Here is a 20,464-nt window from a genome sequence, read left to right as displayed (position 1 = left end):
AACGCTAGTTTTGTAGGTATCGGCGTTATAAGATTGATTTAGGATCGCAGAACGTTATGAATCATTCTCCGTCCCTATCGATACTTTGACTTTTGTTTTCGAAACTCGCGTTTCTCCAAACTCAGTCAAATTGGGGGCTTCTGTAGACACCCATTTGTGTCTCCCCAAAACCAAACCCAGTGATGAGTACCTTTCACGTCGAATCATAATCGAATGAAGCGAAAGTGTGGAAAGGTCTAGTGTTGCGGAAAGTTTTTATTTCTTTTCTCTTCTCTCTGTTTTGGAAAACTTTATTTTAAGAAAATAGTCAATCCAGTTTGGTTGGTCCATGATATGGGTCCAACAATAATGTAGTTGGATGGGTCTTGCAAAGACCTTTCCAACGATATATTATAAGCCCAATTCCGATGAATATTGAGGAACTTATGGCCAATTTACTAAATTGGGCCCGATTTGAGCTTTATGTACGGCCCAATGATCTTGGGGAGGCCTTAATATGATTTATCATTCCTAATGCAATTAGGAATGGTTTTAGTCTTCTAGATTCTTCTAGAAGGTTCTTTTCATTCCTAATTCAATTAGCATTGATAAGTTGACTTTGTTGACTTTTCAGAGTTTTAATCAAAATCAAATAGCATTTTCGAAGGAATTATATTATTTTATCCTCCAGTACGGTAAACTTATCGTATTTTTGAAAACGCGTTAAAATCAAGACTGGCGTCCAACTCTAGGCCTTGAAGCCTGGAACCAGGCTTGGCGCCAGGCGCTAGCCATTGGCGCCTGGCGCTAGCCACTGGTGCCTGGCGCCAGCTTGCCAGGGTTGGCGCCAACCTTGTTTCCTGAGCGTCGGACTCTGTTTTGTTAAATTATCTTTTTTGGCTGATTTTCTCTATAAATATCGTATCAAAAACTCCGTTTTCATGGACGAATTCTCATTAACAATTAGTTTTAATTAGCTTTTATCAACAATCATTAATTCTTTAGCATTCTTTCATTCATCTCTTTCTTACTTTGTTTTTCATACAAAATTCCGCATTCACAAGATCTAGAAACACCTAGCCATATTCGAAGTTGTCTTCGCCCTAGACGTGAAAGGTTTTAATTTCTGAGGGTTTGGTCCCAAATCTCTCTTTCAATTATTTAATTTAATTGTTTGTTTATTATTTTCCTTGAAGTTACTAACGTGTGTATTTTGTTATTAGAAAGAGGTACGAGGCATCAAAGTAAGTACTTTAATTGATTAATTGATATTATGATGTAGATATCATGTTTATATTATTATTATGATATTCCTAGTATCATGTCTAGGGTAACTTTAATATCAGATATGCTTATTATGATTGTTGCGATGCCTTTTATTTTCTTCCTAATATTTATGATTGCTAGTATCATGTTAGGGTTAAAGATTTGATTTTTATTGCTTAGTGACATGCTAGGGTTTGTTATTAATCTTGTTAGTATCATGCCTAGGATCTTGCTATTTTTATTATGCTTTAATATTAACATGAACATGATTATGATTATAATTGTTATAATTTATGATGATTATGAATATTATTATTATTATTATTATTTTGAGAATGATTATTTTATTTATGATTATTATTGTTTTGATTATGATTATAATTTTATGATGGTTATAATTATTATTTATGATTATTTATTATGTTGCTTGATATTTATTATTGATTGCTTGGTCACGCCTTTATGCATGTTAAAGGGAATTGGTATTTGTAATCACGCTTAATAAGATATTAATAATCTTGTTAGGGTTAATACGATTATATTTCAAGTGATCGTCAATAATAGATTTGTTTGTGCATTAAAATTCAACCAACATAGATAAACAGGTTTAGGGTTAATCCTATTGATTGTATGTTAATTAAAAAGCGCACATGAATACGATCAGAATAAAGTAGAAGCCTATTATTAGGGAAGATTCAATCTCTTTTAGGTTGTATTTGTACCTTCATCCCCGAACCCTTATTTGGTTCATGACCTTATGGAGTTGACGATCTCTTTGATCGTTAAGGGGTGTAACCTTCACCTCGTGAACGGTTTACAAGTTCCTTAAAAACTTGTTGGCGACTCTTTTGCTCTATCTTCTTCCCTTTTGGACGCCACCGTACTTTAGTGTATGATCACAGTGGGGTTCGAGCTAGTGGGATTTAAGGCTTGAAATTATTCCCTACACTTCCTCAATGGTATTATGGAAGAAATTGTGTATATGACACATCTTAAAGGTTTTTTCGACCAAAACAATGCTGGGAAAGTTTGTAAGCTTAAGAAATTCATTTATGGGATAAATCAAGCTATCAAGAGTTGGAATCTGCAACTCGATGAAGCCATCAGTAAGTTTGGTTTTATTAAGAATCTAGATGAATCTTGTGTTTACAAGAAGGTCAGTGGGAGTGACATCGCCTTCCAAGTTTTATATGTTGATGACATATTGCTCATTGGAAACAACATTCCTTTGTTAGAGTCTGTAAAGGTCTGGCTTAGAAAGTGTTTCTCAATGAAAGACTTGGGAGAGACTCAGTACAAACTAGGCATCAAGATCTATAGGAATAGATTGAAAAGGATGATTAGATTAGCCAAAGTACTTATGGCATGGAGGAGGCCAAGAGAGGTCACCTACCCATGTCGCATGGCATAACCCTAAGCAAGAAGTAGTGTCCACAGACACCTGATGAGCGGGTAAGGATGAATCAGATTCCATATGCTTCGCTTATTGGATCGGTCATGTATGCCATGATATGATATGTACTAGGCCAGATGTATCGTATGCCTTGAGTGCTACGAGCCATTACCAATCAGACCTAGGAGAGGCTCACTGGACTGCGGCCAAGAATATCTTAAAGCACTTGAAAAGGAACAAGGATAAATTCCTGGTGTATGGTGGTTCAGAGGAATTAGTCGTTGAAGGTTATACCGACGCGAGCTTCTAAATAGATTGAGACGATTTCAAATCGCAATTTGTATATGCATTCTGTCTAAATGGAGGAGCGTTTAGTTGGAAGAGTGCCAAGCAGAGCACTACTGCAGATTCCACAACTGAAGCCAAATACTTAGCAGCTGCTGAAGCGGCTAAGGAGGCTGTTTGGATTCATAAGTTCGCTGATGAACTTGATGTTGTACACTCAATCAAGGGTCCAATAGCCCTCTATTGTGACAACAATGGAGCTATTGCTTAGGCCAGAGAGCCAAGGGAACATCAAAAGGTCAAACATGTCAAGCGGCGGTTTCACAAGATTCGAGAATGGAAATCAGAAGGTGAAATCAGAATTTGCAAAGTTGGAACGGATGACAATGTAGCCGATCCACTTACTAAACCTTTGCCTCAAGTGAAGCACAACAAGCACGTTGAGGCAATGGGAATCAGGCATGTGGGAGACTGGCTTTGATTTCCCTATTTAGTGTTTTAATTAATTTTTGAACATTTAATGTAAAACACTAAGAAAAACCATTCAAGTTTTGGAGTAATACAAATTTCATGCAATATTTTATCATTCCGTTTGCTATTTAATTGTGATTTAAGATTAAATAATGAGTCCATTCGATTTTAAGAATATTCAAAATAGGGTATCAAGACCAGTCTTGGTAAGGAAACACCTATTAAGTGAAAATTGAATATTATAATCGAGAATTATCCCCCTAATTAAGGTTATTTAAACGATGGACGATTAATGACCATTTGAGATTGGTGTGTAGTTTGATTTATAGCACCGTTTCTTGTGCTACAAGGACATTATCGTCATAAATCATTTGCACAGGTATTGGTTTAGAACCATACTAGATTGACCTATGAGAATACTTTAAGAGATTTAAAATCGTCATAAGTATACTTCTCATTATGGCTATCGAAACCTATTTCCTCGACCATGAGTATTGTGAGTTCTCTTGTTTGAGTACTAGTTCGCTTTGATGTTGTCAAACGTCTGCCGTATAGGGGATTATAACAGCAACACTCGGGCGGCTAGGTCCTCTTAGTAAGAGAAGCTATGTTACAAGATTGAGAATGCCCCCCTACTAAAATAGGGAAGATGTGTTTATTGTTTACAAGGCCTCTCGAAGAGCGAGACTGTAAAATGCATGGTCGTGCTCAGATGGATTTTAGAAATCATCTGTTTATTGACAATTAGACTTGGGATCTAGAAACACTTCTGGACATAATAAGGATCACTAGTAGAAAATATCAAAAAGGCACCCCCTAATTGGCACCGGTTCAGTCCAAACCGGTGCCAAAAATGGCCTACAAAATTGATGGGAAATTGAACCAGAGTAAAAGGCACCGGTTCATTTCAAACCGGTGCCAAAAACAAATAGGCCACCGGTTTGAACCGGTGCCTTTTGAACCGGAGCCATTAAAAAAAAAAAAACAAAACAAAATTAAAACACGGTTCTTTTAAACCCACCCCAACCCTAAAATCTTTCTCTCTCCTATCATCCTCTTTCTCTTTCTCTCTCCTCTCATCTCCTCCTCCTCAAACTGATCTCCTTCTCCTCAAACTGATTTTTCTCTTTATTTTTTCGATCTTCTTCTTCTCCTTCTAATTCTCTTTAATTTTTCGATCTTCTTCTCCCTCACAATCACGAAGAACACATGCAACATCTCGATTTTCTGGGTTTTTGAAGACCACATGCAACATCTCGATTTTCTGGGTTTTTGAAGACCACATGCAACACCGATTTGTGAGGGAATTTATGGGTTTTGTTTTAATTTTCTGGGTTTTTGTTTTAATTTATTTTTTAATCGATTTTTTTAAAATTTTAATCGATTTAAATTCTTTTTTTTTTCTGGGTTGTTGTTAGATCGATTTCAATCAAATTTCTGGGTTATTGTTTTGATTTTAATCGAATTTTTGGGTTTTTTTTTAAATTTTAAATCGGATTTTTTTCGATTTCAATTATTTTTTGTTTCTGGGTTTTTCGAACACCGATTTTAATTTTTTTCGAATTCTAATTTTTTTGCATTGGTTTTTTCTGGGTTTATTCATTGGTTTTTTCTGGGTTTATTCTAATTTTAATTTTTTTCGAATTCTAATTTTTTTGCATTGGTTTTTTCTGGGTTTATTCATTGGTTGTTTCTGGGTTTATTCATTGGTTTTTTTTTTCTGGGTTTTTGCATTGGGTTTTTCTGAGTTTATTCTAATTTTAATTTTTGCATTGGTTTTTTTTTTTAATTTTAATTTTTTTTTCTGGGTAACACCGATTTCAATTTTTTTTCGTTTTCTGGGTTTCTGGGTTTGAATTTTTTTTCAATTTTTGGGATTAAATTTCTGGGCTTTTTCTTTCGAAGTTTAATTATATTAATCGATTTTTTTTTTTTAATTGGTGCAGGTATGTTATTTAGATCTGAAATCGAAGAAGCAAGATACAAGCAAGAATGAATGAGTTTTTTTTTTTTTTTGAATTTATATTGTAATTTTTTTTTAAATTTATATTGTAATTTTTTTAATATGCTGTAATCAAAGTTTTTTTTTGTTGTAATTTTTTTTTTATCATATATTGCAAGTTTTCGATTCTTGTTGATATGTTGCAATTTTCGATTCTTGTTGATATATTCCAAATTTTCGATTCTTGTTCATATTTCGCAAGTTGGCTGGAAAAAACAAAAAAAAAAAAAAAAAAAATTGGGCATTTTTGGCACCGGTTAACCGGTGCCAAAAACAACAAAATAATTTTTGTTGGCCATTTTTGGCACCGGTTAACCGGTGCCATTTCCAATTTTTGGCACCGGTTTGAACCGGTGCCTTATTAACCCACTTTTGGCACCCCTCACATAGGCAGCGGTTCAAACCGGTGCCTTAGACCGGGTTTGAACTGCTGCCAAATGCCTTTTTTCACCTAGTGGATGATGAATAAATCTTACCTTATAGTTCATGAAGAGATATTAAGTGACATAGGAAAAAGGGTATACACTAAATGCACACTTATCCAGAAGGACAAGTGGGAGATTGAAAGGAATGGTGTCCTTCGAACAAGTGTATTATTATGATAGAGGGTTCGGAATTATAAGAAAGCTAATTATTCAGTGAGGTCAAGTGATCGGAATGCCTGGGAGGAGGCCGCTTCTGATCAGTAATATTAATGTATAATTAATATTATAACTTAATCTGGACTGAACCCTTTGGGTCACACCCAAGCAACTAACGAACACACACCCAAACTTTGGTCTCACATGGGGTTGGGGGTATGTGTTGGCCGGTTTTGGGAGAGGGAGTGGGGAGCAAGTTTGGTCCCCCCGACCCCCCCTTCTCCAAATGGTCCTCACCTAACCTCTTATGTGAGCTTGCCACTTGTTGATTTATCAGTAGCTTGATTATTAATTTTATTTTAAATTTAAAATAAAATGAAAAAATCAAATCTCCCACATTGATGGGTGAGCATTTCTCACCTTGCATTTCCCTTAAATACCCAACTTGGGGTATTTGGAAAAGCACTTGAGTAAGTGTTGAAAAAGGCATCACCATTGTGAAAACCTTTGAACATAATTAATTACTCGGGTGTAGGTCGGGCTTTGCTAACTCCAAAGCAATAGACCAATTTCAGTGCTCGCGTTGCTGGTGGACTTCGTTAGAGGTCGTGTGAGCAAGGCTGAGAGCTTTCGAAGTAAGAGCTCAATTAAGTGAGCGAAGCACGCTGCTACAAAGGTATTAGTCTCTTACTTAGTCTTGTGTTTATGTTAATTATGCTTTATGGTTATAATTATTGTGAGTTTGGTTTTGGGTCGGGTTTCTTTCCGCGGTGGGTTGGACTCACCGAAACCCAACAATAATTACAATTCTTACTGCTCCCTTGTCCCTATTTTTTTGCCCCATTGTTAAAATGTGGGTCAAAATTTGAAAACTTTGATCATAAATTTCCATTATTTTACAAAAGAAAAGATAGCCATTTAGGATCTTGTTTTATTCGTCTCAATTTTTTTTATTTATTTTTTTTTTTTGTAAATAAATTAGTTCATTAATAAAAAGTCATCCATCATCTACAAATGAAATCTAAATTAACAAATACTCCCTCCGTGTTTTTTTAAGTGACACAGTTTGACAGACACGTAGTTTTAGGAGATTTTATTGACTTTAATAAAATAAGATGTTAGTGAGGTAGGTTGGAGGAGTGAGAAATGATAAAGTAAAAGAATGCGAGAGGAAGTAGGGTCATGAAAGGAGTGAGAAATGATAAAGTAAGAGATAGTGGGGTGAAGATATATTATTAAAATGTAAGGAATTTCTAAAAGAGGAAGTGTGTCACTTAAAAAAAACGGTCGTTTAAGGAAAGTGTGTCACTTAAAAAAAAACACGGAGGGAGTACATAAATTTGAATCAAATTAGGTTTTCCTTTATCAGAGCTACGATTGTTGAAAAAATATCTTGCATGGTGGTACACATTGCTGGAATATACAGCTTTTTCGAAGAGACACGGCCTACCATTTGTTGTAGCCGTAAGGATGATTCTCATCTGATTTGCTTGAACAAGTTTGAAAACTTGACAACTGTTGCAATCACAAACAAATCTTCACCAAAGAACTAGCAATAGGGCAAAAGATGATTACATTTTTTATAAACCCTACCACACAAACAAACCTTAAACATAAACAAACAACTAAACTAACAAAAATTAATGATTACACCATAGAGAGACACTCCACCATAAAGAGACGGACGAATATCGATTCGTCTCATTCTATTTTTAATTAATATTAACATTTTATATTGTTACTTGTATATAAAAGTGAAAACATAAACATTTTAAGATGTGTATTGAAGAACAAAAAGGGCAAAAAATAATCAAGGGTTACCGCATTTAGAAAAACTGACTTACTGTGTCCAACAATGTTTAAATTTGATTTGTCATTCAAAGAAAACTCGAGGCTTACAAAATTGTGATCCAAAAATATCATAACCTTGAAATCATCTGCCTTGTGAGTTGTGACATAGAGATTACATTTTTGTTGGTAAAAAAGGGCCCTTATCCGACTACTACAACCTATACGGGTTAAGAGGCAAGCCGGTTATGCCCCTTGATTCCACAACCTTTTAAGTGTATAGAGAGTCACACCGGGAGGGAAGCTCTAACCACTTGAGTTATCCGTCACTCTCCCTTTGATTCCACAACCTCGTGGTTATAACTTATATAAGATGCTAACTTTGCTATTGACTAAGTACTTTTGATATACTTTGACTATTATGTTTACCAATGATGATAGTCAGGAGGCCTTTGATACCCCCAATGTGGGACCCCATAGGGTTGCTGTTGTGGCGGAGGCCTTGTTGGTGGCGGATAAACATAAGGCTGTGGTGGTGGATAATGGGACATCGGCGGTGGAGTATCGGCCCACGTTTGTGGTGGTGGCGGAGGGTATACAGCAGGAGCAGGAGGATAATGGGTAGAATTTGCTGCAAATGATGATGATGAGGGAGGAGGATAAACCAATGGCGGAGCTAAATGTTCCTCCAAATCAATCTTTGGGTACTGAATCACTACTGAAGGAGATCCATCCAACTGCGAATGATGATGATGTTGGTAATCCATGACATGAACATCTGAATTTGTATTATGTGTTGCATTACCATCCAATTGCGAATGATGATGATTATATCGTATGACATGAGTATCTGAATTTGTATTATTACCATCCAATTGCGAATGATGATGATGGTATTCATTATTGGAATTCGTATTACCATCCAATTGTGAATGATGATGATGGTGATGATGATGATGATGATGGTGTCCTATGACATGAGTATCAGAATTTATATCATGTCCATGACTTTCATATTCTTGTTCATGACCATGATGATGATGGTTGTATCCAGTAATAGTATTATGAATTGAATTAATATTACCACTATTATAAGTTGTATTATTACCAATAACCTTATAAGAAAAATCAAGAATACCATTATGTTTACCTTCAGGACTACGCACCTCATAACTAACAAATCTGGCAATCTCACCTCCAACAGATTGAATCAATTCCGTCAACGGAACACGAACCTCCCCAATAGTTTTATCCCCAAACAACTGCCCGTGATTTCGCAGCTCGAGTAGAAGACACAAATCTTCAAAATTAGGGATGAAGGATTTCAAAGGGCGTAAATCGAACTTCATGGAATGATTCCATTCTGGATTACCATCCCCATCTTCATCAACAATAGTTTTTTGTTCCTGTTTTTGGTCTTGGGTGAGTAGTAGCTTCTCATTTTCAGAGGTTATTGAAACAGCTGCATAAACTGTGAGTTTTTGAAAGAAATTGAATGATGATAAACCTTTACACCACAATACTTTGATTTCCAATTCCATTTTTTTTTTTTTTTTTTTTTTCTGGGTTTTGTTGTTGGGTTTTTCAAATCACAATTATTTTAATTGTTAGAGATTTTTCTAGAAGAAAAGAGGAAGTTCGGCTGGTTTAACAGTTCATGATTTGTGTTTGTTCTTGTAAAAGTTTATGATGATCTACTTTCCAACGGTCATTTTCAGGGTGAATGACACGTTTATGAAAAATTGGACTTAGACAAATTTGATGAGTTAAGGTGTTTAAAGATGAATCTTGGAAATGGGTAATTGAATTACGAAATTGGCAGAATATAGGAAATATCGAAGACCCTTCTAAGAATTTAGCCAGCGTGTCTTGCTAGTTCTGGATGCTTTTTAAGTATGACAAATTCCTCTTGTTTCATTAGCTGCTCTTATTTATTTTTTTGTTTAGTAACTCATGAATTTCATTTGTTTTTCAATGCTTGTACTTAAAAAGTTATTACGTAATAAAAAATATGTATAAGGGAGATTGGTCGATTAAAGGTGAACATGAAAAACATGAGAAAAGAATTTATTTGATCAAAAGTTACATTTTTAACGATGGGAGTATACAAAAGATGTGTAAATTTGAGGTTGCACATTGGCTTATTTATTGAGTAATTGGACAATTATCGAGTCGGTTTCAAAAGCCCCATTTTCAAATAACAGCTCTAGGCGTTTGCATGGTCATGTTGCAACAGAAGACTAGAAGTAATGGCAGTCTAGAAGGTGGAGCAATGACACTGATCTGCAAATCTTCAATCACAAGTCCACAACCACATCCACAAAAAATCTGGAATTGTAGATTCTTAAAAGAGTTTACTTATCTTCATATATTCGTTCAAAGTTTTTAGGCTTACTTTTTCTTCCTTCCATTTGATATGTTTTCCTTAATGAGATAGACGTGTAATGAAAAAGAAAACACTGAACAACCCAGATTTGTATGAACATTTATTACAAACCTATCATAGGAAAGTAAAAGTAAACTCAACTACGTTCAATCTAGAGAGTTAGCATTCAAAAGCCGCCAGAACAAGAAATTTTGCTAGTCAACAAAGACTCCACGGTATGCAGTTGGAGGAGAGTGCTGAGAATTCGGATACATTTACTTCGAAAATTGATTCATCAATTTCTATGACATATTTACTTGAAAATTTATAGTACAACGAATCTCGTGTTTCCGAGAACTGAGTATGTACAACTTTAAAATACATTTTGACTTCAGGCTACAACAAACTCGAAAGGAAGATATATTTATACACCACTCTAGTGACCTACAGATTTTAACAATAAGAGGGTGTCAAGTGTGACACCAGAAAAATAGTGTAAAAGATTCTTGGGGACTTACACAACTAATTCTATCACACACTCTGCAAGACCAGTGAGCTTGTCTCCAGCAGTTTATCCTCGTCCATTGGGATCTTATCCCAACCATTACCTCTCATCGGAAAAAACTTGGCCCGGTCAGCAGTACTGCCGCCTCTAAATCCAGTTAGCTTTGAGGATAACATAGGCATCACAAAAACGGAAGATGCATTCATCGAATTTTCTCCCATTCCTAATGCTAATAAGCAAGTAGTCTGCAAGGAAAGAAACAGTTAATTTTTGTTGCAAGACAGTAGTGCAGTACTACAGAAGTATAGTCACTATAATAATAAAAATATTAACTAAGACTAATTACAGTGATTTGAGCAATACTTCTTCAAATTATAAATTCATATAAGAAGGTCAACTTTAGAAAGAAAGTCAAAAGTGCACCTTTGCTTTGAGCATGACATCTACAGCCTTGGTTAACATAATTCGTAAAATTGGCTTCACCTCTTTGTTTTGAGTATCCTCCAGTGATGTAACCAACAACCTGATGCCAGTAAAAAAGCATAAGTTTCTACCCCCCAAATTAGTAAACAAAACGACTAGCAGACAGTCCAAATACTCCAAATGATGGAAGGCAGAAAAGTAACAGCCCTAGTAATCAGATCAAAGTAGCCCTACATACGGACCAGCAAAGTTGAATCATTTTGTTTACCTTTCCTCATCATTTGCAACACTTGGAGATGTGATAGCATCCAAGGAACCATCTTTGACTTCACCACCTAAGAATATTCAATGTTCAAGTCAAACATGATTAATGCCTAGTCTCTATATTGCAGACTTCAAATAAAATACTAACCCACAATCAATAAGAATACCTTTAACCTCATCTGGAGCAAGCAAAGTAATGCCTACGAACACAGACATCATGCCCAGAATAAACATTGTTGTCCGTAACGTATTGAAGACCTGCTCAAGGCAATAATATAAATTCTCTATCTGAACTTGTAAATAGTTATAAAGTAACAAAATGTCTATTCAACATCCACTCCTTGGGAGAGGGAGAGCAAAGAGCGAGAAGAAGAGGAGGGATATGAAAACAAAAGGATTGTATGTCTCATAAGAATAGAACAAAGTGACAGGAGAGAGAAAAGCACCTGATATTCCTGAAAGTAAACAAATCCAGTACAAATAGAGAAAAAAGTCCATGCAATCTGAAACATGGGAACTATGACAATTGCATCAAAGAAGGCCAGTCCATCATTTAACCTAGCCATCTGGAACGATATAAGAGAATTAATCAGTAATGAGGCATTAAGGCAACACAGCATACTGAAATATAGCATTAAGAGGGTGGTTTCTATAATCCTTACCCAGAAACCAGCTGTGCTGAGAAACAGTAGAAGCATGGAGTATGTGAACCAACTATGCAAGTGATAGTTACTGGACATAGCCAATCTCAAAAGATTAGAGCTGCCAAAGCAAAGAAATCAAACCATCTCAGTACCATATTTGTCAGCCATCATAAAATAAATAAAGGTGATCAAAGTTGCAAAAATATCATACAGAGACTTAGCGAACAGCACAGAACAAGATCCTACTGCGCCTGAAACAACTGCATAGGAAAAAGGAAGCAGCATTTGCCAATAGGCTTTGATTTGATGCCCAGAAGTTGCAAGTAATTCTCCTCTTCTGCAAATCCAGATAAAATTCAATTAAAATTGGATGGCAGAAGAGTCTTGCCAGTTACTATTCAAATTGGAAAGAAGTTAATACATGCTCTAAAAGATACATGCTCATTGTGAGATTCAGTTAGCTGACCTGTAGAGATAGTGATGAAAGGCAACAACAATTACCAAAGTCAAGCAGTAAAGTAGGAACGTTATGTTGCTATACTTCTCTGCCAACTCCTCTGGTGTATACACTGAAACAAGCAAAATGAATCAAAGACCATTCGAGCATAAACAATTGCATGGAGAAGCTCATTCATTAAATTAACAGAGTCAACCACTTATAACCATGATGAACAGGGAAGCTTTAGACTAGCAAATCCAAATACATCCAACACAAACTGCATCATCTTAAACCATATTTATGCTATACTAAAATACTGTTTGTGAGATACATACAGCAGAATTGGACATTTTATTTTGATCCATAGCTAAGCTTAAGCATACAGTCCATGTCCTGGCTTACCTTCTCAACTATATACAATCTTTCTAGTTTTAACAAACCCGATACAGCTAATAAGTTCTTGTGTGATCACCTACATTTAGGAGTTACAACACAATTTACAACATGATTCCTGCCCAGACATAAAGGCTAAACACAATCTTATCAAGAGAAAGGACAAGCGTGAAAAAGAATAAAGTTCCTGTTCTCTTATTAGTCATTAATGGATTATCAAAGAAATATAGCTTGCAGCAATCTATACTAAAGAAGGAAATAATATCATTAAACCCAATGTATGTGGGTATAGAGATATTAACCATACTATGCCACCCTAGTCACAGTCAAGTTGGTTAGTTTACAGGAAGCCTCAAACACCACATAAATGAAGAGAAACCTGCTTTAATTCATAATTCTTTTCACAGCAAATTGTCCAAGAATAAATAATTTAAAGACTCTGTGCAAGGATCTAATAAAGCATACATCAATTTCAAAAAGAGGTGGTAATTAGGTAGTAGGCATTACAGCACACAGTCAACCCAAATGTAAAACAATTAGATTAAGATTCTAATTAACTGAATAGTCCGTTACTGTTGACAATCAACAACAAAAAATACTTCAAAGTTCAAAGACTTTATTATACAGATCAGCCAAAAGGATTGAATTTCTTGAAACTAAACTGAGACGTACCAGGTGACTGGTGATTGCCAAAGGCAACAAGGAAAACATTTCCAAGAACAATAAAAGTTGTGGCTACCAATACCCTGCAGAAGTGCAAAACAGAAAAATAAAGCTGGTAAGCTGAAATAATGCATCTGATGGCGACAATCTCCAATTAAGATAAGCTTACTTTACTGAAATCTTTTTGTTCAAAACGAAGAACGCAAACGCGATGTTTGAGACAAACTGAACAGATCCTAGAGCTGCAAGAAGTGACTGTCAAAGACAAAGAAATATGAAGAAAAAAATCAGGGTGGGGAAAGAGAGAATCGCTAAAATAACAAAATTAGCTAGGGTAATATGAAATCATGAAGTGGAAGCCAATTATTTACATTATATACATAGCAGTAGTTATTTACTTGTCATTTAATTAGTATAAGCGTGTAACTAGGATCCATTTGCTTATCAAGCTAACTAACCTGAGCAGCATATCCAAATGAGAAAAAATTGAGACAGTTTCCAAAAGCAAAAAATAGAATACCTGCACATTTGTTTAAAAGATCATATTATAAGCAGAAATACCTTGGATATTAAATTAAAAGAGGTGCAGAGATATCTGACCAACTCTCCACGTCTGAAAATGAGAGACAGGCTTCAATAAAGCCTTCCCACTAGTGTCTTTATTCTCGAGTAAAAACCTCTCTCTCTGCATATATTCATTTAAGGTCGTAAATGATCATTGAAAAATGCTGTGAAAAGGTAATAGAAACTAATGTTGCAAAAGGTTTCAATCAATCTCAAAAAACTTGATTATATTATTAAACACCTTCCAGATCATCTCATAATGCATGCTCAAGTACACAGTTGCTTTTATCCAGACACCATAAGATATCTTGCCAAACCATAGGCCTTAAAAGTACTCCCCCTTTCCAGAATAAATTTCTCTAAGAAGTTATTATTGCTATATAGCAATCAATCAATTAAAGCCTTAATCCCATAAGTGGGGCAAAGGTGATTATTCCATATAGTCATACATAAAAATGTTCCTCATCCATCCCTTACGATCAAATACTTTATTCTCATGCAAATCCATTTGCTTCATATCCTTCCTAACTCCTTCCAACCTAGTCATTTTCAGTCTCCCTCTTGTTTAAGTTGTCCATGATCCCACTCTTCCACTCTTCGTACCGGTGCACCCTGTGGTCTCCGTCTTACATTCCCAAACCAACGCAATTCCAAAAAAAAAAAATTAAAAAAAAAAATAAATAAAGTTTAAGGGACAGCTAATATTGAATACAGGTATGTGGAGTTGTGGACATCTGTATCAGATTGACTGGACTACCATACAGGCAAGATAAAGTTATATGTTTGAACTCTGTACATGTGTCTTAGCATAGAGAATGTTTTCTCAGCCTCAAGAGACTAACCCATTCCACATTGAAAATAGCAACAGATGTAACAAGGCTCAAAACCAGCAGTTACTACATTGAATGGCCAAAATAAATTAAATAATAGAGGGTTGGAAGAGAAAAATTATACATTTAATTGACCAATTGAGACTATCAATTATGACTAGCCAAAGAATAAGTTGTATGGCTTGAATCTCTCAACACACCACCTACAAATTTACAGAAACCTTTACCTTGGCACACACCAACAAACTTTACAGCAACCTTTTACCTTGGAAAATTTATAAAATATGATGGATACAATATTGCTCTCCCTCCGTTTTGCATTAGTTCTTTCACTTTGACTTTGTACACTATCCACAAAACTCACTTTAACCATATTTTTAGCTAATATGGAGGGGAAACAAATATCACGTACAGTGTCATTGGATTTGTCTCTATATATATTTTCAAAATATACTTTAAAGTAATAGAAAATATATTATTGGTTAAAGTTGTGCATTAGCAAACCTACAAGTAAAAGTAGAACTACAAAAGTGTTACATTTGTGTTCACAATTTTTTTTTCAAACTTACAATTTCTAACTAAAGTTTTCATGCTAAGCTTACAGAACTTTTGGACCATGACTGATGAAAAACGGCAATATAAAAACAAACTCTAAACAACATACCTCTGTATGACCTAATTTGAGAAGGTTAGTTCCAAAGTTTATAGCAATACTTCCAAAAAGATTAATGAAGGCTCCAATAACCCACTCTCCCATGTTGTCCAAGATTCCTTATGTCAACTTAATCAAATATACAGTCTTCCTGAAGTTGCAGAGTCCTAAAGCCGATAATTCCTTCAAAGGTTATGAACAAGGCCGAGTCCATCATCAAATATTCACGGACATCTTCGACGTTGTACCTGTCCATCAATCCCTAGGTCATTAGCCATAAGTCTCTCCCCAGCAATAATCCAAAAGCAATAGAAGCAGTTAGCAAGAGAAGCTCAAGATCAATAACAAGAATAACACTACCAACCTACCAGTCAACCCCGTCCATCAACAGTTTTTTTTTTTAATTATTTTTTTTTATAAGAGCCACAAGGCAATTAATTATCATTGAAGGATAAGCAATAGTCTGCGGCAACTACATCAGAAATAGCTACAGGACCTTCCCCAACCCACACTCCAATAGAAAACTCAAGAGGGGCAAGGTGAGCCATTACATGTGCTGCGTCCATCAACAGTCTATCGAGGTCATTATAAATGCATTATTACCCTTAAAAGACCACGAAGCTGTTTCGGCACACAGACAAAATTTTCAAAGACTTATATGAAGATCACAAACTCTTAGCATTCAAGAGAAGAGAAAATCACCAGCTAACTGCTACCAAAACCTAAACTTTTCAAAAATGTCACAGCTTGACACCAAAATAGCAGATGATCACTCAAGCCTAACCAGTACAATAAATCCATACAATTCCAACAGTTCCCAACTCTACATCCCAAAGATGAGTGCCTTAAATCGCCGCAATCACAATAATATGGGTAAATTTATCCACATTGAGCATGAAATTAAGGAAACAAGCTTACAAAACTCACTCAAAAAACAAAGAAATTAAAACCCAATTGAGATACAGCTAATTTCAATTAATTCCAAAACCCGACATCAAATTAAGCAATGCAATTACCTTAAATATGCAGCTAATCAATTCAGTAAATGTATTATTCTTACAACCTTAACATAATTGCAGCCAATTGATTCAGTAGAGAAATTTTCAAACCCCAAAATCTATCAAAAAACAATTTGATTCAGAAATTTAACAACCCCAGATAATAAAAGAAAAGAAAAGACAATTAATAGGAACCCGTTATTGATTTACTGAGAAAATTCGAATATTTTCTACTAAATGGAAATGAAAGATCAAGCTGAAGAAACATATTACCTGAAGCTAAAACGTCAACATTAGGAAGAAGGATTAAAACCCAGATATAATAGATGATTTATAATAAAAGGGCTTTGCAATTGCAATTATAAATCGGTCCAAAAAAAAAAATGTACTTAATTCAACCGGATCTTCAGGAAATACTTTTTTTTTTTCGCTGTTTATACTCCCTAAAAATCAGAAAATAGATTGGATAATGGAGTAATAATAAGAATACCAAAAAATTGTAGGAAAAAAATATATTGGAGAGAGAGATCAAGATTAGATGGTAGAGAAAAAAAAAATGGGAATTTAAAGAGATTTTGGTTTTGATTAGTATAAACGGAAAAAAAAAAAACGAGTTTACTTTTATTTTGTATAAAGTTGTTGGCGTAATTGGAAGGCCACGAAGAAGGTGTCCGGTCAAATTAGAGTTGACGTTGATAGCTGCTCCGGCACAAGTTCTTAACCCCTGCAGCCCTATGTTTTTTTGGAACTTTCTTTTTATTTAGGAAAAATACATTTTAATAACCGCTTTAGATTCCGTTCACTTCACCTTATTTTGTTAAACTAAAATTATTATTGAAACAAAATTATATTTGCTGAACTTATATTAATTTTAATGAACTTATTTATTTTTGCTGAACTGAAATTATTTTTACTGATTTTCTATTATAATTCTTCTTTAAAATAATTAAATTTTATTAAACTAAACTTATTTTTACTGAAGTGAAATTAATTTTACTTAACTGAACTTATTTTTACTGAACTAAAATTATTTTTACTTAATATTTTTTTTTTTAAGGTAAAGTGAACAGGGCCTTACATTGAATAATTCTGACTTTCGACTATTCAGCAATAATTTCAACTTTCACCTCAATTTTCTTCTAACAATCCCGAAATCGGTAACCTGCTGAAAAAGTTTTTTATTTAAAAAAAATCTTAAGATGCCACGTGTAACACTTTAATTGGTCTAAAAAAACCAGTCTGCCACCCCCATCCCTAGCCCTAACCGCCGGAAATAACTCCCCTTTCCCCAACCACATCCCCTCTTCCCCAGCTCCATCGAAAACCACCCCATCTCTTATCCGCCTCCAAAACTGACCCATAAGACACCCCCTTTTATCCCCCAATCAACACCTTCGCCCTCTACCAAACCCCCTTCCCCAACCGCCCAAATCGGAAACAACTCCCCCTCCAAGCTCGACCCCCAAAACAGGCCATAACCCCTAACCCTTCACTAGTAGAAAAAACGTAATGAGAAGCCCCAAATGGCAAGCGGTTATTGAATTCCGCTTCCAATAACACCTAAAAAAAAAAACAAGCAAATGGCAAGCGGATTTTGGGTGAACCGCTTGCCAAAATGTAAATGGCAAGCGGTTTGGACATTGAACCGCTTGCCATTTGCTAAAAAACCCTAAAAGCGGGGTTCTCTCTCCTCCTCACGCCTCTTCTTCTTCTTCTCTCTCCTCTCTTATTTCTCACGCTCGTTTCTCTCTCCTCTCTTCCTGCTCACTCTCTCTCTTCTTCTTTCTCCTCTTCCCTCATTTCATCCCCTCAATTCTTGATCTCCTTAATTTCTCTCTCCTCCTTTATTTCTCATGGCGAATTTTTGTATTTACACCATGAATTCCCTTCTTTTCGAGCTCCTCTTCCTCAGCCCACAAAAATGGTGAGTCTTTTTTTTTTCTTTCTTTTCGATCTCCTCTACCGCCCGCAACACCAACAACAACCACCGCCCGCAACACCAACAACAACCACCGCCCGCAACACCAACAACAACAACTTTGACGAGCTTTGTTCTCGATTTCACGAACTTCGGTTTTCATGATTTTTCATGTCAAATTCGACCATGAAAACTCTAGATCTAGAGTTTTCATGCATGGTCGAATTTGACCATTAAAACCCAAATTTCAAGCCAATTTCAAGGTTTTGGTGGAATTCAAGGTATGTTCTTTTTTTTTATCTTTTATTTTGTTTTTTAAGTAATTTTTGGTAGATTTTTTTTTTATTTTGTGATGAGGTTTAGGTCGTGGTGGCCTGGGGGATGAGGGGGTTTTTTTTTTTGTTTTTTAAATATTTTCTGGAAATTTGTGTTTGATTGACTTTGAATTTGTTTATATTAGTTGATTTGTTGAATATTTTTGTTGAATTTGGTATTGATTGTGATTTATTTTGGTGAAGTTGATTTTCTAGGGTGAAGAAACGTAAATCTGAAGCTGATTTCAAGGAAGGCGGTCAAAGGCTGGTGGCTTTGCGGTGGTGCGTGGTGGGCTGGTGGCGGTGGTTACGATGGTGGGCTGGTGGCAGTGACTTTTTTCTAATAGTGTTTATTAGTTTTTTTTGTTGAATTATAATGTAATTTTTTTGTGTGTTGAATTATAATGTAATTCTTTTTTTTTAGGAAGAATTATAATGTAATATTACAACTAATTATGGAAATATATATTTTTATTTTGTGTATCAATTTCTGTGAAAAAAATTATAAATTTTTTTTTAAGCCATAATGGGCAGCGGTTTGGCGCCAAAACCGCCGCCCTTTCACTACAAATGGCAAGCGGTTCTGAACCGCTTGCCATTTAAAAGCCCAAATGGCAAGCCCCTTAAGGGCATGCGGTTCAAAACCGCTTCCCATTAGGATGTTTGAACCGCTTGTCATTATGTTTTTTCTACTAGTGCTTGCCCTTGAAACCACTCCCCCCCCTCCCCAAAACCGCCCATAATGGTTATGGGCGATTTTTTTGTGGGGGAGGGGCTGGTTTCAAGGGCAAGGTTTTAGGTAATGTCCGGTTCTAGGAAGGAGGGTTGTTTCATGTTAGGTGGTTGGGGAAGGGGGTGGTTGGGGAAGGGTAGAGGGTGGTGGTGGGGTGGTTGGGGCTCGAGAAAGGTGGGTGTCTTATTCATTTTCTTTTTCTTTTTCTTTTTTCTTTTATTTTTTTTAAGAACTCACATGCCGACACGTGTCAAACAACCGACAATAATAGGTTGTTGGCTTTTGTTTATCGGTTTGGGATTGTTAGAAGAAAATGGAGGTGAAAGTTGAGATTATTGCCACCATAAAAAATCACAAAATTGTTTTCTACAACCAAAAATATTAAAAGTTCTATTTTACCATAAAAAAAATTAAAAATTGTTTTATTACCACCCGCCGTCAAAACGCTAGCGAATTTTTTTAAATTCTCCGATTTTCGTGTCAAACGCATGGTCCTTAGGAGTTTTGGGGGCATTTTGTCCTTTGGAACCAATTTGAGGTCATAATTGACAAAAAATGATCGGAAATACTACTTTTTTTTGTGTTTTTGAATATACCTTGATTTGCGTGAAACACGCAAAGCGAGGCAGTTTCGACCATTTTTTAGTCAATTCTGACCTCAAATTGGTACCATAGGGCTAAAATTCCCCATAAACCTATGAAAAACATGTTTTGCACACGAAAATCAAAGAATCTTTTTAAACGTTTGAATTTAACGGTTTTCTTGACGGTAGATGGTAAAAAAATAAATTTTTGTGGTGGTAAATAAAACTTTTAAATTTTTTGGTAGTAAAAAACAATTTCGTGATTTTCTTTGTGGTAAAAGTAAAAAAAAAATCCTTGAAGAATTATTGAAAGTTAGTACTTTCAAAGTATATCGGCCAAAATTGAGATTAGTAAACTAAAATTTTGCTTTTATGTAATAGCCCTATAAAAAGGAGAGTATCTTTTTTAA

The 20,464-nt window shown here is 35.4% G+C and overlaps 2 protein-coding genes across 2 annotated transcripts; both read right to left on the bottom strand.

Annotated features, from left to right (window-relative positions):
* Positions 1-7,816: 7,816 nt before the first annotated feature.
* On the bottom strand, positions 7,817-9,822 carry LOC145642958 (uncharacterized). Its single transcript, XM_081694116.1, has one exon. The coding sequence runs from the start codon at positions 9,304-9,306 to the stop codon at positions 8,191-8,193; it is 1,116 nt and encodes a 371-aa protein (XP_081550242.1). The 5' UTR covers positions 9,307-9,822; the 3' UTR covers positions 7,817-8,190.
* A 548-nt stretch (positions 9,823-10,370) lies between these two features.
* Positions 10,371-17,122, bottom strand: LOC145642949 (putative magnesium transporter NIPA8). The gene is made up of 14 exons (XM_081694110.1): positions 16,779-17,122; positions 15,520-15,755; positions 14,062-14,146; positions 13,920-13,981; positions 13,631-13,716; positions 13,471-13,544; positions 12,433-12,535; positions 12,178-12,303; positions 11,985-12,084; positions 11,769-11,888; positions 11,490-11,580; positions 11,327-11,393; positions 11,059-11,158; positions 10,371-10,880 (listed from the first exon to the last, which is right to left on the bottom strand). The coding sequence occupies exons 2-14, from the start codon at positions 15,610-15,612 to the stop codon at positions 10,662-10,664; spliced, it is 1,326 nt and encodes a 441-aa protein (XP_081550236.1). The 5' UTR covers positions 15,613-15,755; positions 16,779-17,122; the 3' UTR covers positions 10,371-10,661.
* Positions 17,123-20,464: the final 3,342 nt, after the last annotated feature.

The sequence above is a fragment of the Chenopodium album genome, chromosome 1 (genome assembly GCF_948465745.1).
Source record: "Chenopodium album chromosome 1, dcCheAlbu1.1, whole genome shotgun sequence".
Taxonomy (NCBI): domain Eukaryota; kingdom Viridiplantae; phylum Streptophyta; class Magnoliopsida; order Caryophyllales; family Amaranthaceae; genus Chenopodium; species Chenopodium album.
Note: the sequence above shows the minus strand (reverse complement) of the source record. Positions and strands in the feature narration are given on the sequence as shown.

What these genes read in the sequence shown, in the direction of transcription:
- LOC145642958 (XM_081694116.1), bottom strand. Translation starts at nt 9,306, where the DNA reads ATGGAATTGGAAATCAAAGTATTGTGGTGTAAAGGTTTATCATCATTC.
- LOC145642949 (XM_081694110.1), bottom strand. Translation starts at nt 15,612, where the DNA reads ATGGGAGAGTGGGTTATTGGAGCCTTCATTAATCTTTTTGGAAGTATT. An exon ending in CATTTGGATATGCTGCTCAG is followed by an intron (nt 13,717 to 13,919) that starts GTTAGTTAGCTT and finishes TGTCTTTGACAG; the next exon opens with TCACTTCTTGCAGCTCTAGG. An exon ending in GTTGCAAATGATGAGGAAAG is followed by an intron (nt 11,159 to 11,326) that starts GTAAACAAAATG and finishes TACTGGCATCAG; the next exon opens with GTTGTTGGTTACATCACTGG.